The sequence below is a fragment of the Podarcis vaucheri genome (assembly GCF_965113315.1).
Source record: "Podarcis vaucheri genome assembly, chromosome: 4".
Classification (NCBI taxonomy): domain Eukaryota; kingdom Metazoa; phylum Chordata; class Lepidosauria; order Squamata; family Lacertidae; genus Podarcis; species Podarcis vaucheri.
Window position 1 is genome coordinate 80,197,187 of NC_138762.1, and position 20,794 is coordinate 80,217,980.

The 20,794-nt window shown below is 42.9% G+C and overlaps 1 protein-coding gene across 16 annotated transcripts in view; it reads right to left on the reverse strand.

Annotated features, from left to right (window-relative positions):
- ST6GAL2 (ST6 beta-galactoside alpha-2,6-sialyltransferase 2) overlaps positions 1-20,794 on the reverse strand; it is an 84,549-nt gene that overhangs the window by 32,337 nt on the left and 31,418 nt on the right. For 6 of the 16 annotated variants that reach the window (XM_082218675.1, XM_082218674.1, XM_082218672.1 and 3 more), the window contains 3 exons: positions 18,035-18,128; positions 9,601-10,602; positions 434-531 (listed from right to left, as the gene is read on the reverse strand). In XM_082218675.1, the coding sequence (XP_082074801.1) occupies positions 434-531; positions 9,601-10,602; positions 18,035-18,107 (1,173 nt within the window). In that variant the 5' untranslated portion in view covers positions 18,108-18,128. Of the gene's footprint in view, positions 1-433; positions 532-9,600; positions 10,603-10,946; positions 11,131-11,287; positions 11,484-11,566; positions 11,588-16,879; positions 16,965-18,034; positions 18,135-20,794 lie in introns of those variants that run through there. The other 10 variants (XM_082218665.1, XM_082218678.1, XM_082218669.1 and 7 more) reach the window with 5 other exon arrangements.

Genomic DNA, 20,794 nt, shown 5'->3' on the forward strand with positions numbered 1-20,794 from the left:
AGATTGTAGACTGTTTCAGCTTATATTAATGTTGCATTTTTACGTAACTGTGACCTGCCCTGGGAAGGGCACGTAAGAAGCCTAATAAATAAATATTGTTTCGTATAAAACCACAAATCCAAACACACCAGCAACCACCTGAATAAAAAGCTTGTGGGCCACTGGTACCCCATGGACCACAGTTTGGGAACCCCCTGGAGGCAGGGGAGAGGGACAGAAGATATAGGAGCTACAGCACCTAATCCATCACCTCTCTCCTCCCCTTGGTATGTAATCTTTACGAAGCACTGCTGGACACGTTAACAGTTCCCAGCAATGATGAAAGCTGTTATTTAAAATCAAAGCAGAATTCCCCAGGATTTCTGGTTCAGTTCTAGGAGGAGTTGCGACATACGGGAAACAATACAAGTATGCAGATGTTCAATTGCCTTACTTGGGAATTAATGATGCGCATGGTTGTTTTATTTCCGACATCTTTTTCATATCCGTTTGTTGGAGCAGAGTTGAATCGCAAGACGGCATCATGGGAGTCTATAAAGTCAGAGGAAAGGGCATTCAAGTGAGTAACCGAAAAGAGTCATCGTGTAGTACAATCATTTGCATGTTTACTTAGAAGTAAGCATCGACCCCTTCCTGCTGGGCTCCAAGAACCACTGTAGTCAGCACACTTGAAGGGAGCAAGTGAGGGAATAAAATGAGTAGCATCAGTGACAAGACACCCAGGCTCTTCGCAAGCAAGCTGTGAGCAACTTCTGCTGAGAAGTGATTTCCTGTGTGGTATCTTGGCACTTGGACAAGGAATGAATGTGTGAAGAACGCAGTAGATGAAGGAGTCAAAATATGTTTGGTTGTTGTTGTTTTTTTTGAGAGAGAGGTTTGCTGTTCTTTACACTGGGATGAAATCCCCTCTCCCCTAAGGCACTTTCCATAAAATATTCTCATGAAAACTGAGGGGTAGGGGCAAGTTACTGCTGCTTTTGTGGTGGTGATTTTTTAAAAGAATGGATTTGAAAATTTAAGTGCAGTGCTGGCCACAACAAGCAGGTTGGCACAGCACAAGAAGCCTACAACAAGGATTTCTCTATTTTTTTCTGGAGAATCCTGAGCCTGTACAGAAGGCAGAGGATTTCCATCTTTGATCTCAGTTCCAAACTGATGCAGAGGTCTGGTTCCCTCTCTGATAATTACAATGAAAAATGTTTGGTGGATGAAAAATGAAGCTCTTTTACGCCCCCAATTGCTCTTGCAGGGTTCATTTATGCCTGCAGTAGTTGTAGGAGCAGTCCAATTTTTACTGGGGTTCTGTTTTACCCTAGATTTGCTGTTTTCCAAATGTTCATTCCAATCTTGCTGGACACCCAGGGGTTGTTTCATCTCCCCACACTTTTTGTAGTGTTTTGTTTGACCCTGTTGGAAAGATCCTTAGACACACCACTATGGATTGGGAGCTATGGGGAAACGCTGTGGTGTTCTGGAATCAAATTACATGGGAGTTAAAATAAGGAAGGGGTCTAGAAATCAGTATGTTTGAAATCGCTTTATTACTAATTGCTTAATTAGTACTTGCTTTGTCAATCACTCCACATTCTTTTTTCTTATTTGAATTGCCTGGTACTTTCTTCTATTTTGAATTGCTGTGTTTTGCAAATTGCTTTGAGCACATCAATTGCTTCCCATTCATTACATATCAATAAAGTGTTTAATTTCTTTCATTCACAGTCTGAGTCTGTGGTCCTTCTCACTGGCTATGCTTCTCCCTTGCCCAGCTACTGAGTTGCAGAAGTGCAAGCTGGAACCCTAGATGAAGAGCAGCTTCTTGCTGCATTCATTAGTGCTGATTTCTTAAGAGATTTTTTTTTTTTTTTACAAGTCCAATCTCTGGGTGGAATTCTATGTAAGTCCCACTGAAACAAAATGGACCTAGTGCTGACTAGACATGCAAAGTCTTGCACTCTAAATAATAGTATCTGAAGATTAGCAATGAATGCAAACAGAATATTGCTCTGCTACAACAATGGGGGGGGGACTCTTGACTGCAGGCCATTTTAGACAAGCTCACCTGCCCTACACCTGATGTCAGGTGTGGGCCAGGTAAAAGAGGTTTTGGCAGACACCGACCACCAAGTTTATGGTTGGGTCTTCAAAAGCCCTGTGCATAGTGATTCACAAGACCCAACCATCAGCTGATTGCTGTCATTTTGCAGGCTGTGACTTTGCCTGCTGTTTGATTTCAAACCTCGTGGGCAAAAACATGTCACCTAATGTTACTGCAACATCATGTGATTGGTGGGTGCTGCAGTCCCACTCAACTGTCAAACGTGGCCCTAGGATGTGGGAGATAACAATGTATTCTGTTGGTCAGGCCCAGTTCCTCGCCCCTCGTCTACTGTGACACATAACAGTGCCATGCTTGCAAGGGCAATAATCTACTTCCAATTTGGTCTCCAGCAGCGTTCGATATTCGCCAGGTGCATTTTGCACCTGGCTACCGGCCACTTGTGCGGGTGGCGCTGTGGGTTAAACCACAGAGCCTAGGACTTGCCGATCAGAAGGTCGGCGGTTCGAATCCCCACAACGGGGTGAGCTCCTGTTGCCCGGTCCCAGCTCCTGCCCACCTAGCAGTTCGAAAGCACACCAAACTGCAAGTAGATAAATAGGTACCGCTCCGGCAGGAAGGTAACCGGTGTTTCCGTGCGCGGCTCTGGTTTGCCAGAAGCGGCTTAGTCATGCTGGCCACATGACCCGGAAGCTGTACGCCAGCTCCCTCGGCCAATAAAGTGAGATGAGCTCCGCAACCCCAGAGTCGGTCACAACTGGACCTAATGGTCAGGGGTCCCTTTACCTTTACCTTTACCGGCCACTTGCAACCAAGTGAAGATGCCTAGGTGCCACGATGGCAACTGACGTCTCCACCATCTGGAAGTGCATGCTTGGGGATCCGTGGATCTTGCCTGTTTTCACACACTAGCAACACATCCTGTAGAATTCTATCTGATCAGAACGAATTTCAGGAACCAAAAAGTTATATTGAAAAATACGACTTTTCAGCCGTCTGGTCCTAAAATGGCAACTAGGCATTCTGTTTAGGCGGCTGTAACCCTGGTTTAAGGAGCCATTTGGTACATAGCTTATATATCTGAATTTCTAATGCTGGTCACTTTTCTTCCTTTAGCACATTTGCAATTTGATAACTTCTACTTTAGAAGCAATGTTGTTAGAAAATTCTAAGCTCTGAATAACCACAACAAATCCAAAGTTTCCTGCAGACCAAGTGCTAGCAGATGTTACACCTACAGTTTAAAAAACCCACAACCCTGTATAAAATGGCATTACTCTTAACTTTGGTATTACATTCCGTTTCAGATTTATGATATGGACATTTGAGAAACAGTCCTGGAAAACCACCTCAGGTTACAAGAACACAATGTCCTAGAATTGTATCGTAAAAAAACCACGATGCTATTCTGCTTAAAACAGCTCACTATAAAAGCATCTGGTCTTTCAGAAAAGGCATTCAAGTCTGCTGCATATATCCCTTTTTGTAAAAACCACATTTTCAACGCTCAGAAGTAAAACCTAAATATCACATTTCTAGCACAAAAACAGAAGGGGGCGCCCAAAGTCTACTGGTACAAGACTTGTCATGTCTTGGTTTGCTCTGCCCTGCTAGTTAATCAGGCTGTGTTCCTTTGAAGACCTCAAGGACCCATCATCAGTTGACCCCTGCCCACTTTCAGCTCATATTTTTTTTAAAAAAAATACGGCTTCAGGTTACAATCCTTGGCTCCTGGACCTATGATCACGCTTCCTGAGAGTGTCGCACTGCAGAACAGTCACTATCAACCAGAGAAGGAAGTATTAAAGCAGGACTTAATTCTTACCAAGTGGCATTGTCTGACTTTTAATAATAATAATAATATCTTCTTTCCACTGATAAGAGTCTGGCCATTACTACAGGAATAGTTTGCATTCTGTTTTTCAACCTCCAAGTGCAGGGTGGGGGAATCCATTTTCAGATTTTTGGTTTTTTTTAATGACATTCAGGTTTCTAGGTAGTGTGAAAATACAGAGGTACCTCCGGTTGCGGACAGGATCTGTTCCGGAGCTCTGGTCAGATCCCGAGGTTTTCGCAACCAGAGGTGCCTGTTCTGTGCATGCGCATGGCGTAGTAGAGCGCTTCTGCGCATGCGGCGAAACCCGGAAAAATACTTCTGGGTTTGCCGCGTGCGTATCCCAAAGGATACATAACCAGAGGTGCTCGTAAGTAGAGGTACCACTGCACTCCCAATAATTCCAGATCATCCTGGTGTTTCCCACTGCCAGCAGTCTAGATGCCCTAGATACTCTGGGGGTTTACACCTACGACCCTTCCTGCACAATGCACAACAACTTCATAGTTAACTGATAGGCTTCAGTCAAAGGTAAGGCACTTTTGCAGCCTAAGGGCCCCATTTCCTTCTGGAAAATCTTCCAAGGGCCAGATAACGGGTGGGTGGAGCCAAAGGTGAAAGTGGGTGGAGCAACAAATGCAAATGCTAACTTTGTACAGTAAGGTAAAGGTAAAGGGACCCCTGATCATTAGGTCCAGTCGTGACCAACTCTGGGGTTGCAGAGCTCATCTCGCTTTATTGGCCAAGGGAGCCGGCGTACAGCTTCCAGGTTATGTGGCCAGAATGACTAAGCAGCTTCTGGAGAACCAGAGCAGCGCACGGAAACGCCGTTTACCTTCCCGCCAGAGCGGTACCTATTTATCTACTTGCACTTTGACGTGCTTTCGAACTGCTAGGTTGGCAGGAGCAGGGACCGAGCAACGGGAGCTCACCCCGTCACGGGGATTCGAACCGCCGACCTTCTGATCGGCAAGTCCTGTGTTCTGTGGTTTAACCCACACATACTCTGTACAGTAGGCTAGCTCAGATCCCCCTCTGCGTTCTCCATTTAGACCAGCAGGAGGCTTTATCAGAGTTCAATGCCAGGGAAAGAACACCCTCAGGTGTGAAGCAGAGTGTCTTATTTCAGACTGAGTGAAACAGACGATTCAATAAATAAGGACATAAGAAGAATTAAAGGAAGCTTGTGTGCAGATGGGACGAGAAGAGCTGGCCTCCCCCCACCCCACCCCTTTCTGCTGCTCTCTATCCCCAATGGCTATGGAAGGGGAAAGAGGTGGCAGTGACAGCAGCTCACTCCCCAAAGTAGGAAGTCCTCAGGGATCATCACCAGGGTCAGGAAAGGAAGGAAAAGAGTGGCAAGTCTATGAAAGAAACAGAAGAGTGGCAAGAGGGAGCTGGGGTGGAAGAAACAGGTGCTGTGTGCCTTGTGATTCCCTCAGAGGAATTACAGCCAAACACTAGAACCTGAGACTGCTGAGGTGAATGTGCAAGAAAAATGTGCTTTGAGCTCTTGAAATATACCACATAAATGCTACATCGCATTATTATTATTATTATTATTATTATTATTATTATTATTACTATTACTACTACTACTGCGATCATCAACAACCTGGAGGCACATAAACGAAGCAATAAGAGAGGGTACTGAGTGACACATTAAGTCTCTGGAATTTTTAAAATGCATCTTGACGTGGGGGGTGGGGGAGGTTGACAATAACCATGGATATTTCTTTTGTCGAAAGAACGAAAGCCGAGGTTCTTCTAGAACAGAACAAGAAAGCAGAACAAAAGTCAGGCTGCCATGAGGTGAACATGACAGCACGCATTCTCATAAAGCCTTATAAATTGTTGGCAGAGTCATGACGGCTTCACATTTACACCGGTTTAGCTTATGGCAAATGTGGCAGGGCAGTCGTTGTGGAGTATCTCACTGCAATAGGCTCTCCCTCCCTCCAGAATCCCCCTAGCAACAGATCCAGGCTCCTACATGAAGAGAAGGGAAGTCCATTGTTAATATACGCATCTGTGTTAAGAGAACGGGGCTGGGGCAGAATGTCTCTGATCCGTGGGATTCTGTGAAATAGGAGCAGTAAGACACAAGAACGAGCCCAGGATAAACACTCTGTATCACGCTCTTTTATTCTGGGTTAAATCAACCAATCGAGGCTAGGCATCACCCTGGGGCGCCATACCTCTCAATCATTAGCATGGCTACGTATGACTCACTGTTCTACATGCAAGCTTGCAATGAAAAGGTGGGAAGGGGGAATCTGTCATTTACTCTGGTTGTGCATGCAAATAAGCGTTTAAAATGTAAGAAGGTTGCCTCCAGATTGTCAATATTTTGCAGGAGGGATTCAGCTGGAAAATTAAATTTGTGCAATTAAAGTGCTCCGGCACTCCAAAAAACAACAACACATTTTTTAAACAAACAAACAAACAACAACAACAGTAAACTGGCTTTTTGCTGTTGGGAACACGATGGGGAGAATTATTAAAAAGAGTGGAATAAATGACCAATTGATGGGAATACTCCTAACCTCTTTGCATGCAAATCAGAATAAATTATCAAGAAAGAGCAGGCGTTGCTTAACCTTTGAAAAAGCTTTGTGCAAGCAAATGATGAATACTCGACAAGAAGGTCACCTAGAGGAACATTATTTCTTAGTAAGCAAAACTAGGTCAACTAGGGAGAGGGAGAGGTGACTTAGAAGTACTGTGGGTGGGCAACTGGAGAGTTCCACAACTACAATGTACGGGCACACTGAGTGACCACTAAAACTGGGTATACGGGAGACAAAAATGTTACTTCTTATGGTGTCAAAAGGTCACTGATTCGGAGGCATCTCGGCCTTTTCGCAAGGTAAAGGTCAACATGCCTTCCAAAAACCCTTAAAACAAACAAACAAAACAGCTTCTTCGATGTACTGTACTCGCAGTTTGGTAGAAACACAAACTAGAAAAAGGAAATATTTTGCTTCATTATTTGTGAGGCAAAGGCAGGGGAGAGAACCTGTGGAGTTCTCACACCTCGTAGGTTTTCAAACTAGTGGGATTATCTTTTGAAACTGGAAGCTACCCTGACTGGAAGCTACCAGGACAGCTTTGGCACATGTTCTGAGCAGGAAGCCTATTAAAGTAGTTGGATAATGAGAGTAGTTCTATTTCATCATTTAATGGGTAACCTATCTGGATATGAAAATATGAATGGCTCTAGAGGATTAACCCAGAGTTCATTTTAAAGAATCTGTGGGAAGAACATTGTTTTGGTGTTCAGGAACTTAAGTGACAAAACATTTCTTCCCTTTTTCTCCTTAGCCTTTACTAGGGATTAGGGAGGATTCTAGCTCACTCCACAATTTGGAGCAAACCTCCACAGTCGACATCTAACAGATCACACTCAGGACAGAACACAGGTGTATTGATTAGGGGTGCATTCAGATATAGCGGTTATTACGTGAGTTTTCCTGACTATTATGCTAGCTCTCTTGTTACATTTTCTAACCTTCATTTCACACAGCAGTGTCTGTTGCATAGGGACATGAATGGCGCAGTGGTCTAAACCACTGAGCCTCTGAAAGCTTGCTGATTGCAAGGTTGGCGGTTCGAATCCGCGCAACAGGGTAAGCTCCCGTTGTTTGGCCCTGCCAACCTAGCAGTTCTAAAGAATTCAACTGGACTTAACCATCCAGGGGTCCTTTACCTTCCTTATGGAACTGCGGCTTTTTGACCAATATACTGCAGCGTCACACTCGATTTAAATCACACCAGTGAGCTTGGCTTCATCTTTATTTGATGACCCCTGGGATTTAGTATGATGGGTGTGTGAGAGAAAAAACTTATCTCTATCCACACTCTCAGCATAACTTTTTATATCTCTATCAGTCCACCCTTACCACTTCTAAACTAAAAAGTCTCAAATATTGTAAAGGTTTCATATGGGGAAAGGTTCTACCAATGAGATGGAAAGGGACATTTCTAGATAAAAAATAAACTAAAAATCTGTGGAAATTTTTCCATTTCTTAAAGTAACGATGAATAGATGCTAACTGCAAATAAATCATTAGGCAAGTTTGGCAGTTTTGATTTTGTCTATTGAATACAAGTAAAATAAAAGTGCTAAATTAGATTATTCTGCAGGGCATCAGAACATTTCCATATGCAAATTACTCTTTACATACGCAAAATTTCTAAAAACCAACATCACTAGTTGCTCAAACCCTTGATCACTTGGGTTGCCCTTCTCTGTACTTTTCCTAGCTCTACAATATGCTTTTGAGGTGTGGCAACCAGAACCGTATGAAGCTTTCCAAGTGCGGCTATGCCACCGATTTATCTAACAGCATTATGATGGGGCAGATTAATTTTTAATGCCTTTCCCAATCTCTAACATGAAAATTTACTCTTTTCACAGATGCCACACACATCAACACAGACATTTTCAGTGAGTTATCCATTGCAACCCAAAAGTCTCGTTCCTGGACAGTCAACACCAGTTCAGATCCCATGTGCATAAATGTAAAAAATACCACCAGCTAAAAGCAACTAAAGTTCCTGCCTGCAAGCACTAGGTGGCCCTAATTCTATCTAGGTATATATATAGTATGATTAGCATGGCAGATTTAGAATTTCTTGCATTATTTTACACTTGTTCACAATGAACCCTGTTTGTCATATTATTTTAATGCCTGCTCCCTCCTAATACTGTGCAAACTTGGCCACCTCACTGCTCAACCCTAACTCCATGTGATTTTGGAACAAGTTAAAGAGCACATCCTTGGGAAAGTCGCATTTCTTATACCCCTCCAGTGCGAGAATTGCCCATTTAGTCCTACTCTCTGCTTCCTCTTCCAGTTACTGATCCATAAGAGAACATGTCTTCTTATCCCACGACTGCTAAGCTCACTCAGGAGCCTTTGGTGAAGGATTTTATTAACATCTTCTTGAAACGCCAAGCACACAATCCAGTTAATTTACAGAATACCCTGCCATAAGATGCTCTGATGGTCACTAGCTCAGGTGATTTGAAAAGGTTGGTGGTCAAATTAATGGGGGGGGGTTAAGTCCATCATAGGGATGCAGGTGATGCTGTGGGTTAAACCACAGAGCCTAGGGCTTGCCGATCAGAAGGACGGCGGTTTGAAGCCTCGCGACGGGGTGAGCTCCCGTTGCTCGGTCCCTGCTCCTGCCAACCTAGCAGTTTGAAAGCACGTCAAAATGCAAGTAGATAAATAGTACCACTCTGACGGGAAGGTAAACGGCGTTTCCGTGCGCTGCTCTGGTTCGCCAGAAGCGGATTAGTCATGCTGGCCACATGACCCAGAAGCTGTACGCCGGCTCCCTCGGCCAATAAAGCGAGATGAGCACTGCAACCCCAGAGTCAGCCACGACTGGGCCTAATGGTCACGGTTCCCTTTACCTTTAAGTCCATCATTGGCTACAAATCATGCTGGCTATATGTGGCTCCCAGCTTCAAAGGCAGAATGCCTCTGCACACCAGTTTCTGGGGAATGAGTGTAAGAGGGCTATTGGGCTCCTGGCCTGCTTGTGAGGTTCCTAAGAGACATCTATTGGCCAACAAGGGGAACAAGCTGATAGGCCTTGATCTGACCTATCAGGGTTCTCTTTCTTTCTATGTTATTATGGACAGTCCTGGTCCACATGTACATGGTTTTGCACATTTTGTCAAGATCCTTCCACTCACCTATTTCATCCCCTAGAGAAGAGTTCAGTATGGAACCAGCGGACATGACGACAGCACAGCTACCAAACCCACGTGGGTACAGCTTGCTCAGAGAAACTTTGGGGACCCGCCTTTCCCATCCCAGGATAGAAAAGGGAGCTTCTTTGCCATCGATGGTCCTGACGTCCACACGTGCCTTGAGCTCACAGAGGAGCTGCTCTGAAGTCAACTTGAGGTTTCGCTTCCCTTTGAAGTGCACCCTATGCTTATTGGTATCCAGGTAACCTTTCCTTGCTTTCTGTAGGCGAGGGAGAAGCATCTTAGAGGAGACGTTCCCTTTCCAAAGCCTGTAGAGGAAAGATTTCGACATTGTGGAATATACTCCATCCCATTCATTAGACTCTTCAAACATCTGGCCTCTCCTGTGTCTTGCATGTCTTTTCTTTTTCTTCCTTTGAGGGAGCCAATTATCCTGCAAGGCATTGCTTTTCTGATCCTCCCCCTCTGCTGAGACTAATCTCCCTATTCTCTGAATACTGCTCTGTGACCGACGCTGACCAGCAGCAAATAAATAATCACCAGCCCTTTGATAGAAAGCACTTTTTGATTTTCTTCCTAATTGGGGAGGGAAAAATTCCTCTTCACTTTCAAAGCCATCGTCTAGGTCAGCCCATTTTTTAATGCTCCCAGTCCCCGATTTGAGTGAACCCGAGACGTCTTTGCCGAGAAGCAGCTCGTTCTCATCAGCTGTATCAGAGAAGGACGGGTCGTGCATGGCTCCCATGATAGCTCTCTGCTTGCCTTGAATGGGCAAAAGCCTTTTAGTCTCAGTGTAGGAGAAGGAGCTTGGAACTGCTTCAGCCGTGTTGCTATCTGTGAAATAGATGAAGATAACCAGGAACAGGAGACCCCACGCGAATATTCCAAACAGCATGAGTTGTTTCCATTGCTTCAAGTTAGGTTTCATGGCAACTCTGTGCCTATTCTGCCGTATGCTAAAGGCCCAGTGAAGGAGCATCAAACCTGGAATAAGAAGATTCAGTATTAGCAAAGAACGTCTCTCAAGGTAGGACAGAAACAAACAACTCAAAGGTCAATGATAATGTGTCGAAAACTATGCAACGTAGGAACACTTGCTGGTAGGTAAATTGTTTTCCTCAACAACAGATATCACACCTAGGATATTTATGGCATAATGTCAATTTTTCAGGGCAACACAGCATAATGTCCCTCTTTAAGCACATTTTGCATGCTGCTCTGCAAACCACAGCCAGATCAACTCATGCTGAACTAAAATTTATATTGACAAGTGACAATCAGCTCAAACTTTCAAACAAGTGCACACACACACACACACACACACACACATTTATGGAACTGAAGGACCCGTGCAAATCTTTACTATTCCACATGAGACATGTGTCCACAGTGCTCTGCAAGTTTAAGACATTCTATCACAGTGGGTTTTTGACTCATTTGTAGAAGTTATACAAATGGCAGAATTCAAGGGCTACAACAGGTCTGTAGAAAATCTAATTTAGTCTCACCAAGACAGAATACTGTGTATCTCAGAACAGTTAACATATTTAGCACAGTCACCATGCAGCTTCTTTTCTGAATTTCAGATTGAAGGCAAGAGCAGGTTAATAGGTACAGCTATGAATAAAAAAATTCCCTGGTTCAAATTTCAGTCCAGAATTTCAGTCACCAAGGTAGCTTTATGCAAGCCATTGTCTCAATTTGCAATTTAGGGATTAAACCATCCAACGTCTCAGGGATGTTGAAAGTGTTATGCCAAAGAAGCACATAACTTAAAGAAAAGAATATAAATGTCAACTATTATTATTAGGAGTTGGGGTTTTTTATGACAATTCTGGTATCCTAAATAAGTGGCAGTGTGGCAGTCATGCTTCCTTAAGACTCCCAAGAATTGACTGCGTGATTCTCAGCCTGCATTAAAACAAAGGATATTCTCTAGTGAAAATACTGTGCTGCTGAAGGAGCTTTCATCCTCCTTTGATCCCATTCAAGTGGCTGACTGCAGCCCCTGTGTCACAACTCCCATTGTTTTGCAACAGAAGGCACTTTTAATGTCTCTAAACTAGGCCTCCTATTTATTACAGGAGGGGAGCTGAGTGGAAGAAGAGTCTTTATCCTTTTCAAACTTTCCTCTCTTTCAGGACTTTGTATTGTCAAGGTTCTCCATTGCTAAGAAAAAGCATATAAAGACACACAGCTATGAGGTCAGGACGGTTCAAGTTGATGTTCTACGTTAGGCACTGTTATGTTAAATAGGCCCTTTTCTTCCCTCAAGAGAAAGGGAGGAAGGATATTGCAGCTTTTCAATTGGAAGTTCGTCTCAGGGTTAGCAGGGGTTGTGAATTCTGTGGCCAGACATTCCCATGGTGTTGGGAATTCAAACTTGATGGGAAAACTCTGCAACCTAGGTGGAAAAAGTTCTTGTGGTATGAGGAATTAAAGAACCTTTCCAGCATAAAGCAAAGGAAGATTCTCTTCAAAGTGCAGACACACAGACACACTGCACTGCAGCTGTTATGTGGCTTTTAATACTTCCCCATCATATAATTAGAACCCTTTCTTTGAACTAGAGACTGCCAGGAGTTACTCTCTGCCACTGCTTTTTGAGAACGCAACTGATCTTAGAAGAAAAATAAAATTTACATGATACAATTAAACCTGGACATCCCTGCATAAGTTAAGAGAGGAAGAGGTGTTATTTCACCTGTGAGTTCAGGCAGAGATGAGAGATTGTTAAAAAGGTGTTATTCTGTGACATTGAGGCACATGCCTGGGCACACATTTTGGCGCTGTACCATGCAGAAGGCAATTGCCTCCAGTGCAAAATAGAGCATTTAAGTAAATTTTCTGCCTTCCTTATGAGCGCATATTCATGCAACAGCTGATCTGTGTTTGCCCATCTCATGTAGGTGTGCAGATCATCTAAAAGCAACTGATTTGAGAAAGCTGATAAAAAATAGAAAACTGAAAGAACAGAAGGGAAAGCAGACAGAAATTATGAAACAAGCTAGAAATCAACACGATATACGCTTCAGGTTTGCACAAACTGAGTGTTACAAAAGGTCACCTCTCCGTTTCGGTGCCATATAAAGGAATAATTCGCAGCCAACATTCATGCGCAAGCAGCATATTTCACTCTGAGTTCTCTAATACATTGCTAGCACTATGCAGTTCGATACTGCCATTTGTATTGAACCCCATGGTACTGCTTTGTTTTGTTTTTGTTATTATTCGACATAGCATTAATTTTTCTTTCGAAATAACTTTTAGCAAATGGTTATAAAAAAAGCATCCAGTTATGAACCAGGATCTGGTTTATAAAAGCACAATCCAAAAAGTACCAGTCATTTTTCCTCAAACCTAACATAGCAGAAACCTCAAAGCAAACCCAAAACAAATCCCTCAAGCCAGTGGAGGGTGGTCCATTGGGGTGAATGGGGTGCTCCCCCAACAATCTGGCTGCTTTCATGCTTAAAACTAGCCCATGGGATGATTCTGCCCGTCAGCTTCCTCCTCTCCAGTCTCAGGGGGAATGGGTACAAAACAATTTCTAGAATCCCTGTTCACATGTAAGTGTTCATCACCTGCAGTCTGCATCATCCGGTAATGATCTACATGTATCAGAAACCACAGAGAGGTTTCATATCATCGCAGACTCCCCACCCCCCAGTAGGGCCAGTTCACAACCTGTGAGTCAGTGTGAGTAATTGGAGGATGAGAGAGGGACACAGCAATTCTAACCCGTCTGGGAGCAGAGTGGTGAGTCCACTGTTACATCTGAAGCCCTGCCAGTTATAACAGTTGGCACAGAAGGTGGGCTTTATTTTATCAGGCCCTTTGGGGGGGAATCCCTGGGGCTATGGATCTAGCAGATCCAAAGCCAGCAGAAACCCACCACACCCCACTTCACGGATTTCCACAGGTGGGATCTCCCACATGGCTTGGCAAAGCCTCAACAGCGGAGAAGGAGCCTTCTCACCAGGTTGACAGTGATTCTGTCAATTACTAATCCCCTATAGCACTCTGAACAGGAGGTTAGGACTGCAAGCGCTCAACATGCATCTGTGATTCAGCCCTTCTTCAGGGAGCAACACCATGTGAGCGTGAGAGTTCTGCTAGCCGAGGAGATGAGCTATATTTTCAAATAAAAATCTATGAGACCAATCCACCAGAAAGTTATGCTGCAACGAATAGGAGTGATGCAAATGTGTCATTGTGGTACAAGAGGTTCAAGTGAATTCCTTTCCAAGTAAACCTTTCTCTAGCAAGAACTGTTCCATCAACATGAAATCTTGAAAGTGCGCGAGATATTATTATCAGCATGGAATCCTGGCTCCTGAAATCCAAATGCTGAATTTTGCGACCAACAATCATCACTAGGATTCCACTGAAAGTTGCATTGATCAAATGTCTCTGGATATTTGCCAAATTTTGGAGTCCGAAGCAGACCACCAACCAATCACAAAACAAACAATCTCCTGTTTTAAAAACCAAAAGACACAATCATATTAGGATACAATAGCTATAAGAATCAGCCATGGGTGTAAATTATGGTATATATACGCCATTGGGGCTTCTTCCTCCTGATACTGGCATTAAAGCCATCTGTGTGCCTTTAAGACACTTGGCCATCTGCCCTAAAGCTGCCATAGGTAATTATGCCTGCAGGAGAGGAACTATCGTCTAATCCTTTACCCCAACTTCTGTACCCCAACTTCTCTATAGAAAAGAAAATCCTCTATCACACAACCCACCAGGTATTTGTCCACATGTATTTGAAATGTTAACAGTAGTGTTATTAAGCACTCCGTGGTTGAAAGGCAACACAAGTGAATTGGCACAGCGAGACTATTAATTTGGGAGTACAAGCAAGAAACTGTTAAGCCATTTTCTGATCTCCTATGGAACTGATTTCTCTCAGCCTACTTCATTCAATTTAGAGGAGCAGATGAATTGAAAAACTGCCGCTCAAAGCAGCACGTTCCTCTGCTCTGACATCATGTGTAACTGTGCATGACTGCAGGAGTATTCTATGGTATATTACAACCAGAAATGGCTGCTGGGAGAAGGAGTTATTGGTAATGAATGAACCATTCAACGTCAGAAACGGCCTATAGCAGCGTTTTTACGAACTGCATTAATCACACCTGCACAAATGAGTGTGCATAGCTTGGGATGGATTTTGTGTTTGACTCCAGACACCGTATTTAAAGAAACATAATAAACAGCAAAAATGAGGAGTTTTAAAACATTTTGACAGGATAAATAAATCTGTGGTCTCAGAAAGTTATGTGCACCTCTGTGGCTGGGTGCAAGACGTGGCCATTAGAAATAAGATATTATAGCCCCTTACAAAGTTTCACACTCCATATGCAATAACTCATTTTATATCTGCTCTCAGCATGATTAGAATAAAGGTTTCTTTTCTTTGCTATACAAATATTTGCTCTTGCTACATTACTCTGCATCAACAGAGGTAACCACAGCTGAGAGCAACAAACGAAATTGCTTTCCAAGACAAAATTTCTAAGGTTTCCAGCCACGAGAGCGCTGGAAATCATCATTCCAAAAGTTACATACCAGCAGTTACAAAGTTTTAGTCATTAATTCTAACAAATTCTGCTAAGTCTTCTAAATGGAAGATAAAAATTTTTGCTTACAGAGTACTACTGTGGTGCAGTGATGGAGAGTTGGGTTAGGATATGGAACACACATCTGCCATATATACAGCACTCATTGGGCAAGTTATTGTCAACCTCTACTTCCCATCTGTAAAATGGGAATACAGTGGTACCTCGCAAGACGAATGCCTCGCAAGACGAAAGAGTTTTTGGTTTTTTGAGTTGCTTCGCAAGACGAATTTCCCAATGGGCTTGCTTCGCAAGACGAAAACGTCTTGCGAGTTTGTTTCCTTTTTCTTAAAACCGTTAATACCCAGGGTGCATTGCTTGAAGAGGTGCTTCGCAAGACGAAAAATTCGCAAGACGAAAAAACTCGCAGAACGAATTAATTTCGTCTTGCGAGGCACCACTGTAGGAAGATAAGAAGCTGCAGTATAGCAAGTCAGGCCATTGCTCTATCCAGTTTGCTACTGTCTACAACAGAGCTTTCCAAACTGTGTGCCGCGACACATTGGTGTGTCGGCTTCAGTGTGTAGTTGTGTCGCGCAAACACTCCCCATGCTCCTCCTGGGGCTGGAAAAAAGAAGTTAGTTCAGGCACAGGCAAACTCCAGCCCTCCAGATGTTTGGGACTACATTTCCCATCATCTCTAGCTAACAGGACCAGTGGTCAGGGATGATGGGAATTGTAGTCCCAAACATCTGGAGGGCCAGAGTTTGCCTATGTCTGGGTTAGTATGTCCGGTTTGCTAGTAAAACTGAATTACTGTGTCACTAAATGATGCATGTCTAAAACGTGTGTCACCAACATGAAAAGTTTGGAAAGCTGTGGTCTACACTGACCGGTGGAAACAGCTCTCCAGGGTTCATTAACAGCCCTATCTGAAGATGGCAGGGATTGAACTTGCATATATTCCAGGGGCCCCTTTTTAAGTGGGACATTCTGGATTGACAGATGGCACCCCAGCTTCTGATCCCCATTTCAGACGTCCCATGTTGGATCCCATGCTCTGGCTGTGCCAAACCACCAGACCAAAAGACGTGTGTTTTTGGGTTCCATGTTGTGGCGCAAGTTTGTTCGCTCACAACAGAGCACGGGTCAAAAAAACAGAAGTGAAACTTACCTTGACCTGTCCATCACCACTCTTCTTCCTTAACCTATTAATATTAACCTGTTAATGTTGATTCAACTCTGTATGCCCTGAATTCACAGTATTTTAAACAGTCAAGTACTGCTGTTTTTAAAGTCTGCACTAACAAAGGTTGGTTGAAAACTTAATTTTGAACACGGTGCAACCCTGGGATTTCTCCCCCTCTGCCCTCCCAAAAAACCCCAGGGAACTGCTCATAACCTCTGTGCATGTACAGAGTGTCCTCACTTCCCCACTAAGGCTCAAGGAACAAAGATTCAGGGTCGTGTGGTCAAAGACACCTCATTTTTCCCCCTTATAGAAATCTAAGCATCATTCCTAGCACACATACTAGGTAGTTAGCCCCGCTGAACACAGTGGGACGTGCAGTCAAAGAAACATACAGAGGACTGCACTGTTAGTGCTGGTGTTCTCTAGAATAAAACTGCTAAGTACACATAAATTGTACCAAATATTTTAAATATCAGCCCAGTTCCTTTTCTCTTTGTACCTTTTAGTCCTTCTCCTGTTCAACAGGTTGCTGGTGGCTCATAATACAATATAAGATTAATCAGATACTTGCTTTGGAGTTAATTCTGGAAAATATTATTTCAAAGTTTAATATTCTCTTCTAATCCTCTTTGCCTTACTCGCATTAGTGTGCCTTCAGACAAATATTGTAATAAAAGCTTTAGTATCTCAATTGCAATAATACAGGATTTAGAATAGTCGCTAATATCTAATAGTTATGCTTATGTCACACAGTCTGTTGTGTTAATGTTTCAGACCTTGCACTCTTGTGAACTTTCAGATGACTAAGTAAATAATAATATATCACTGAAAACAGATGCTTACTACTGTAGCTTTGATTTTATATATATTGTGCTTTTGGTGGGGCTGCTGCAACTGCATAGCTCCACAAAGAGAAACCATATCGGACCCTAGTCATTCAAAAGAACACACACACACACACACAAAAACACACACCACAAGACAATCAGGAGGTCATGAGCCCATTGCTGTTGGTCCTAGACACTCCACATGCAATTGCGCGACAGCCACCAGACATATAATCAGCAACTCTGATTTGAATTCTTATTTAAACTTTTACTGCCACCTCTGATCTATGAAGAAGCTTGCCAAAACTAAAGATAAATATCAGTTTCATTGCTTGGTGATGCATAAAGCATTATGAAAAAACCTGAAATTCTTAGACTTTTAACACTGTTTTCTTTTGTATAACTTAATAAACAAAAAACAACATATAATAAGGCTAAATTGCTGATGACAAGCCAACGAACACCAGCTGGGATATTTTATTTGGCCTTCTCAAGGAAAATAAAGTAGTATTAATGCATACATTTTGTCTTTTCTGGCACAGTTTCACACATGGCTGAGAGATTTTAGTACTTTAAGCCAGCATCTGATCAAGAAGGCTTTCTTCTGCATGTGATGCAGTTGTATATGTAGCCTAACACAAGCCACTGGGATTTAGTCGTGGCTGCTACCTGGTTAGAATTCTTTGCAACCATGCAGCATGTCTATAAATCATGAGCATAGAAATGGCGCAAAGAAGAGGCCCACTCAAATCATAACAATTCCTCCCTCATTTTCACAATGTTTTTAGTCAAGAGTTGTTCTAGCAGACATTTCTCTGGAAACATACCTTTTTTCAGTCTTTTTCTTTCAGAACCCTGTGCAAAAGAGGCAATTTTCTTTGCAGGACCTTTAGTCTTCATTATGCACACCTACACATGGTTCTACAAGGAGCAAAAGAGGATGCTGAACAAAGGCTAGGGAAAGCAAACGATTAAGGCTACTTTAAGCAAAAGATCCGTAGTGGGGTTGGTGGGAAAGGGAAATAATCTACAAACTTTAACTTGAATTGCATACTTTCAAAAACTAAGCTGGATGGTAACTTTATCTCTGCCTTCCATATCCCCCAAACACAAGTCCCGATTATGAACTTAGCCTTGTATTTTATTACTGTTCTATCCAAACAGAACAGTTTAAAACTTACTTCTCTTGCTTTGTCCTCCCAATAATTCTATACAAGGTAGACTTAAAACAGAAATACAGCAACACCCAAAAGTAAGCAAGTGAGCTTCATCATGGCCACAAAGGAATTTGAATCTCCCATTACTATTGCTAACATACTGCATGCTACTCTTATGTCAGAGTCTTCCTATAACATGCAGAGACCTTGAGAGAACAGCAGCTTTCAAAATTATATATATATATGGGTTTGTGAAACTTGTTAACAATGTTGCTTCCAAAAATACACGACAAAACAACTTCACTTCTGGTAGCATTTTCTTCGCCGCCACCAATTTGTTTACTATTATAGTATAAAAAGTCTGTCTCCAATGCAATCAATGCAACATTTAACAGTCTTCAAATTTCTAATGCTTCATCTTCAGGTTTTTTATGTTAAAAAGCACCTTCAATTCAAATAAGTAATTTTGGCTTGAGCTCTCCATGCCTGAGTCTAAGAATTTCTTGGGATGGGATACAAATCCTGACATGTAAGGGTTCAGAAAGACAGCAATTCAGTTACTAGAAATGATGATATTATTAGGGCTGGTGCCTAGGCGATTACTTTCTTCCCCCGCCTCCTTTCCTAAAATGAAGGGATGCCAGTTAAACCTCAAGGAGTTAAGCTGCAAAAGGTAGCTCTGTCTGCAGGTGGGGCTGTGCTATTGTACGTCACCTCCAGGCCACTAACCTAGTGGTGTTTGTAAGAGGATCTCGGTACAGTGGTACCTCGGGCTACATACACTTCAGGTTACAGACTCCACTAACCCAGAAATAGTGCTTCAGGTTAAGAACTTTGCTTCAGGATAAGAACAGAAATCGGGCTCCAGCGGCGGGTGGCAGAAGGCCCCATTAGCTAAAGTGGTGCTTCAGGTTAAGAACAGTTTCAGGTTAAGAACAGACCTCTGGAATGAATTAAGTACTTAACCCAAGGTACCACTGTACAACCACTTTAAGGCTCAGCTCTGACTTATAAGCTGAGATACGGTCCACGTAGGCCATCCTTGCACTGCATCTCTCCACTCAGTATGCTACGACAAACCAGGGTTTTTAAAAAATTATCTATAGTTTCTTTGCACATTTAAACTGGAAACTATGGTTACCAAGTTTGGAACAAGCCAGGATCCTAACCTAACTTTAAACAGTGATTTAAGATACTGGTTTTTTCAGACTTCTGGGCATGCTAGGGAGAAAAGATTATTTAGCCCAGATATGTATGCCTGATCCAGGCCCATGGCTGACATACCTTTCCTCTTCAAAAAAGAGGGGGGGGGGAGTAGTACAAGCATAGTATTATTTAAGAGGAGGGCAGGCAGAAATATGGGGAAGAAAAATGAAAGGAAAAAGTGACGCAGGGATAAGAACATTCAGGAAGGAGCATAATGGGGAAGAGGTGATGTTACAATAAGCACAAAGACTTTGCTGGTTGGCATTTGAAGAGACTACAGCTAATTTCATATAGCATTTCATACTGAAAGGAGCTTCATCATCTCTATTGTGTTTGGAGTGCTGATGCTACTGCTTATTTTATATAGCAATTCAACTGGAAAGGTGCTTTACCATCTACTCTTCATTTGCCCTCTCAACAAGCCTCTGAGGTGGATCGTCATTATTCCCAATTTATAACAGTTGATATCTGAAGTCGAGAACAAGAGGAATTACCTAATGACACATAACAAGGAGCCCGCCTTTACGAGCAAATGAACATCCCAGCCTGTAAGTCCTGCCCCTCCGTCGCTAGACTTGTTTATACTATTCCAAAGAGTTAAAGTTAACAAAACACCTATCAGGACACGGGGTTGAGCAATGGGGCAGCTGTCACAGGGGAGCCCGGAGATGTTCCAGGAAACCAGAGCTCCAGGATGCAGACACACTTCATATTTAAAGTATTACTCCTCAAAATATTCCATCAACAGTGTCTCTGAAAAAGTTTACACATCACTTGGGAAGACAGGTGAACTAATGCCAGTGTACCAGAAGAAGCAAAGACGACCAGTGTTGAAGCAATGTTTCTTCAACATCAGCTTTGTTGAACTGGTCATGCGCAGATGCCTGATTATCGTCTTCCAAAGCAACTACTCTATTCCGAACTTAAAAATGGAAAGCGTAATGCTGATGGTCAACAAAAGAGGTTTAAAGACTCTCTCAAGGCAAATCTAAAAAAATGTAGTATAAATGCTGACAAGTGGGAAACAGTGGCCTGCGAGCGCTCCAATTGGGGAACAGCCTTTACCAAAGGTGTCATGGGCTTTGAAGACACTTGAACTCAGGAAGAAAGGGAGAAACGTGCTAAGAGGAAGGCACGCTTGGCAAACTCTCACCGTGGTCAGCTCCCGTCCGGAAACCAATGTCCCCACTGTGGAAGGATGTGCGGATCCAGAATTGGCCCCCA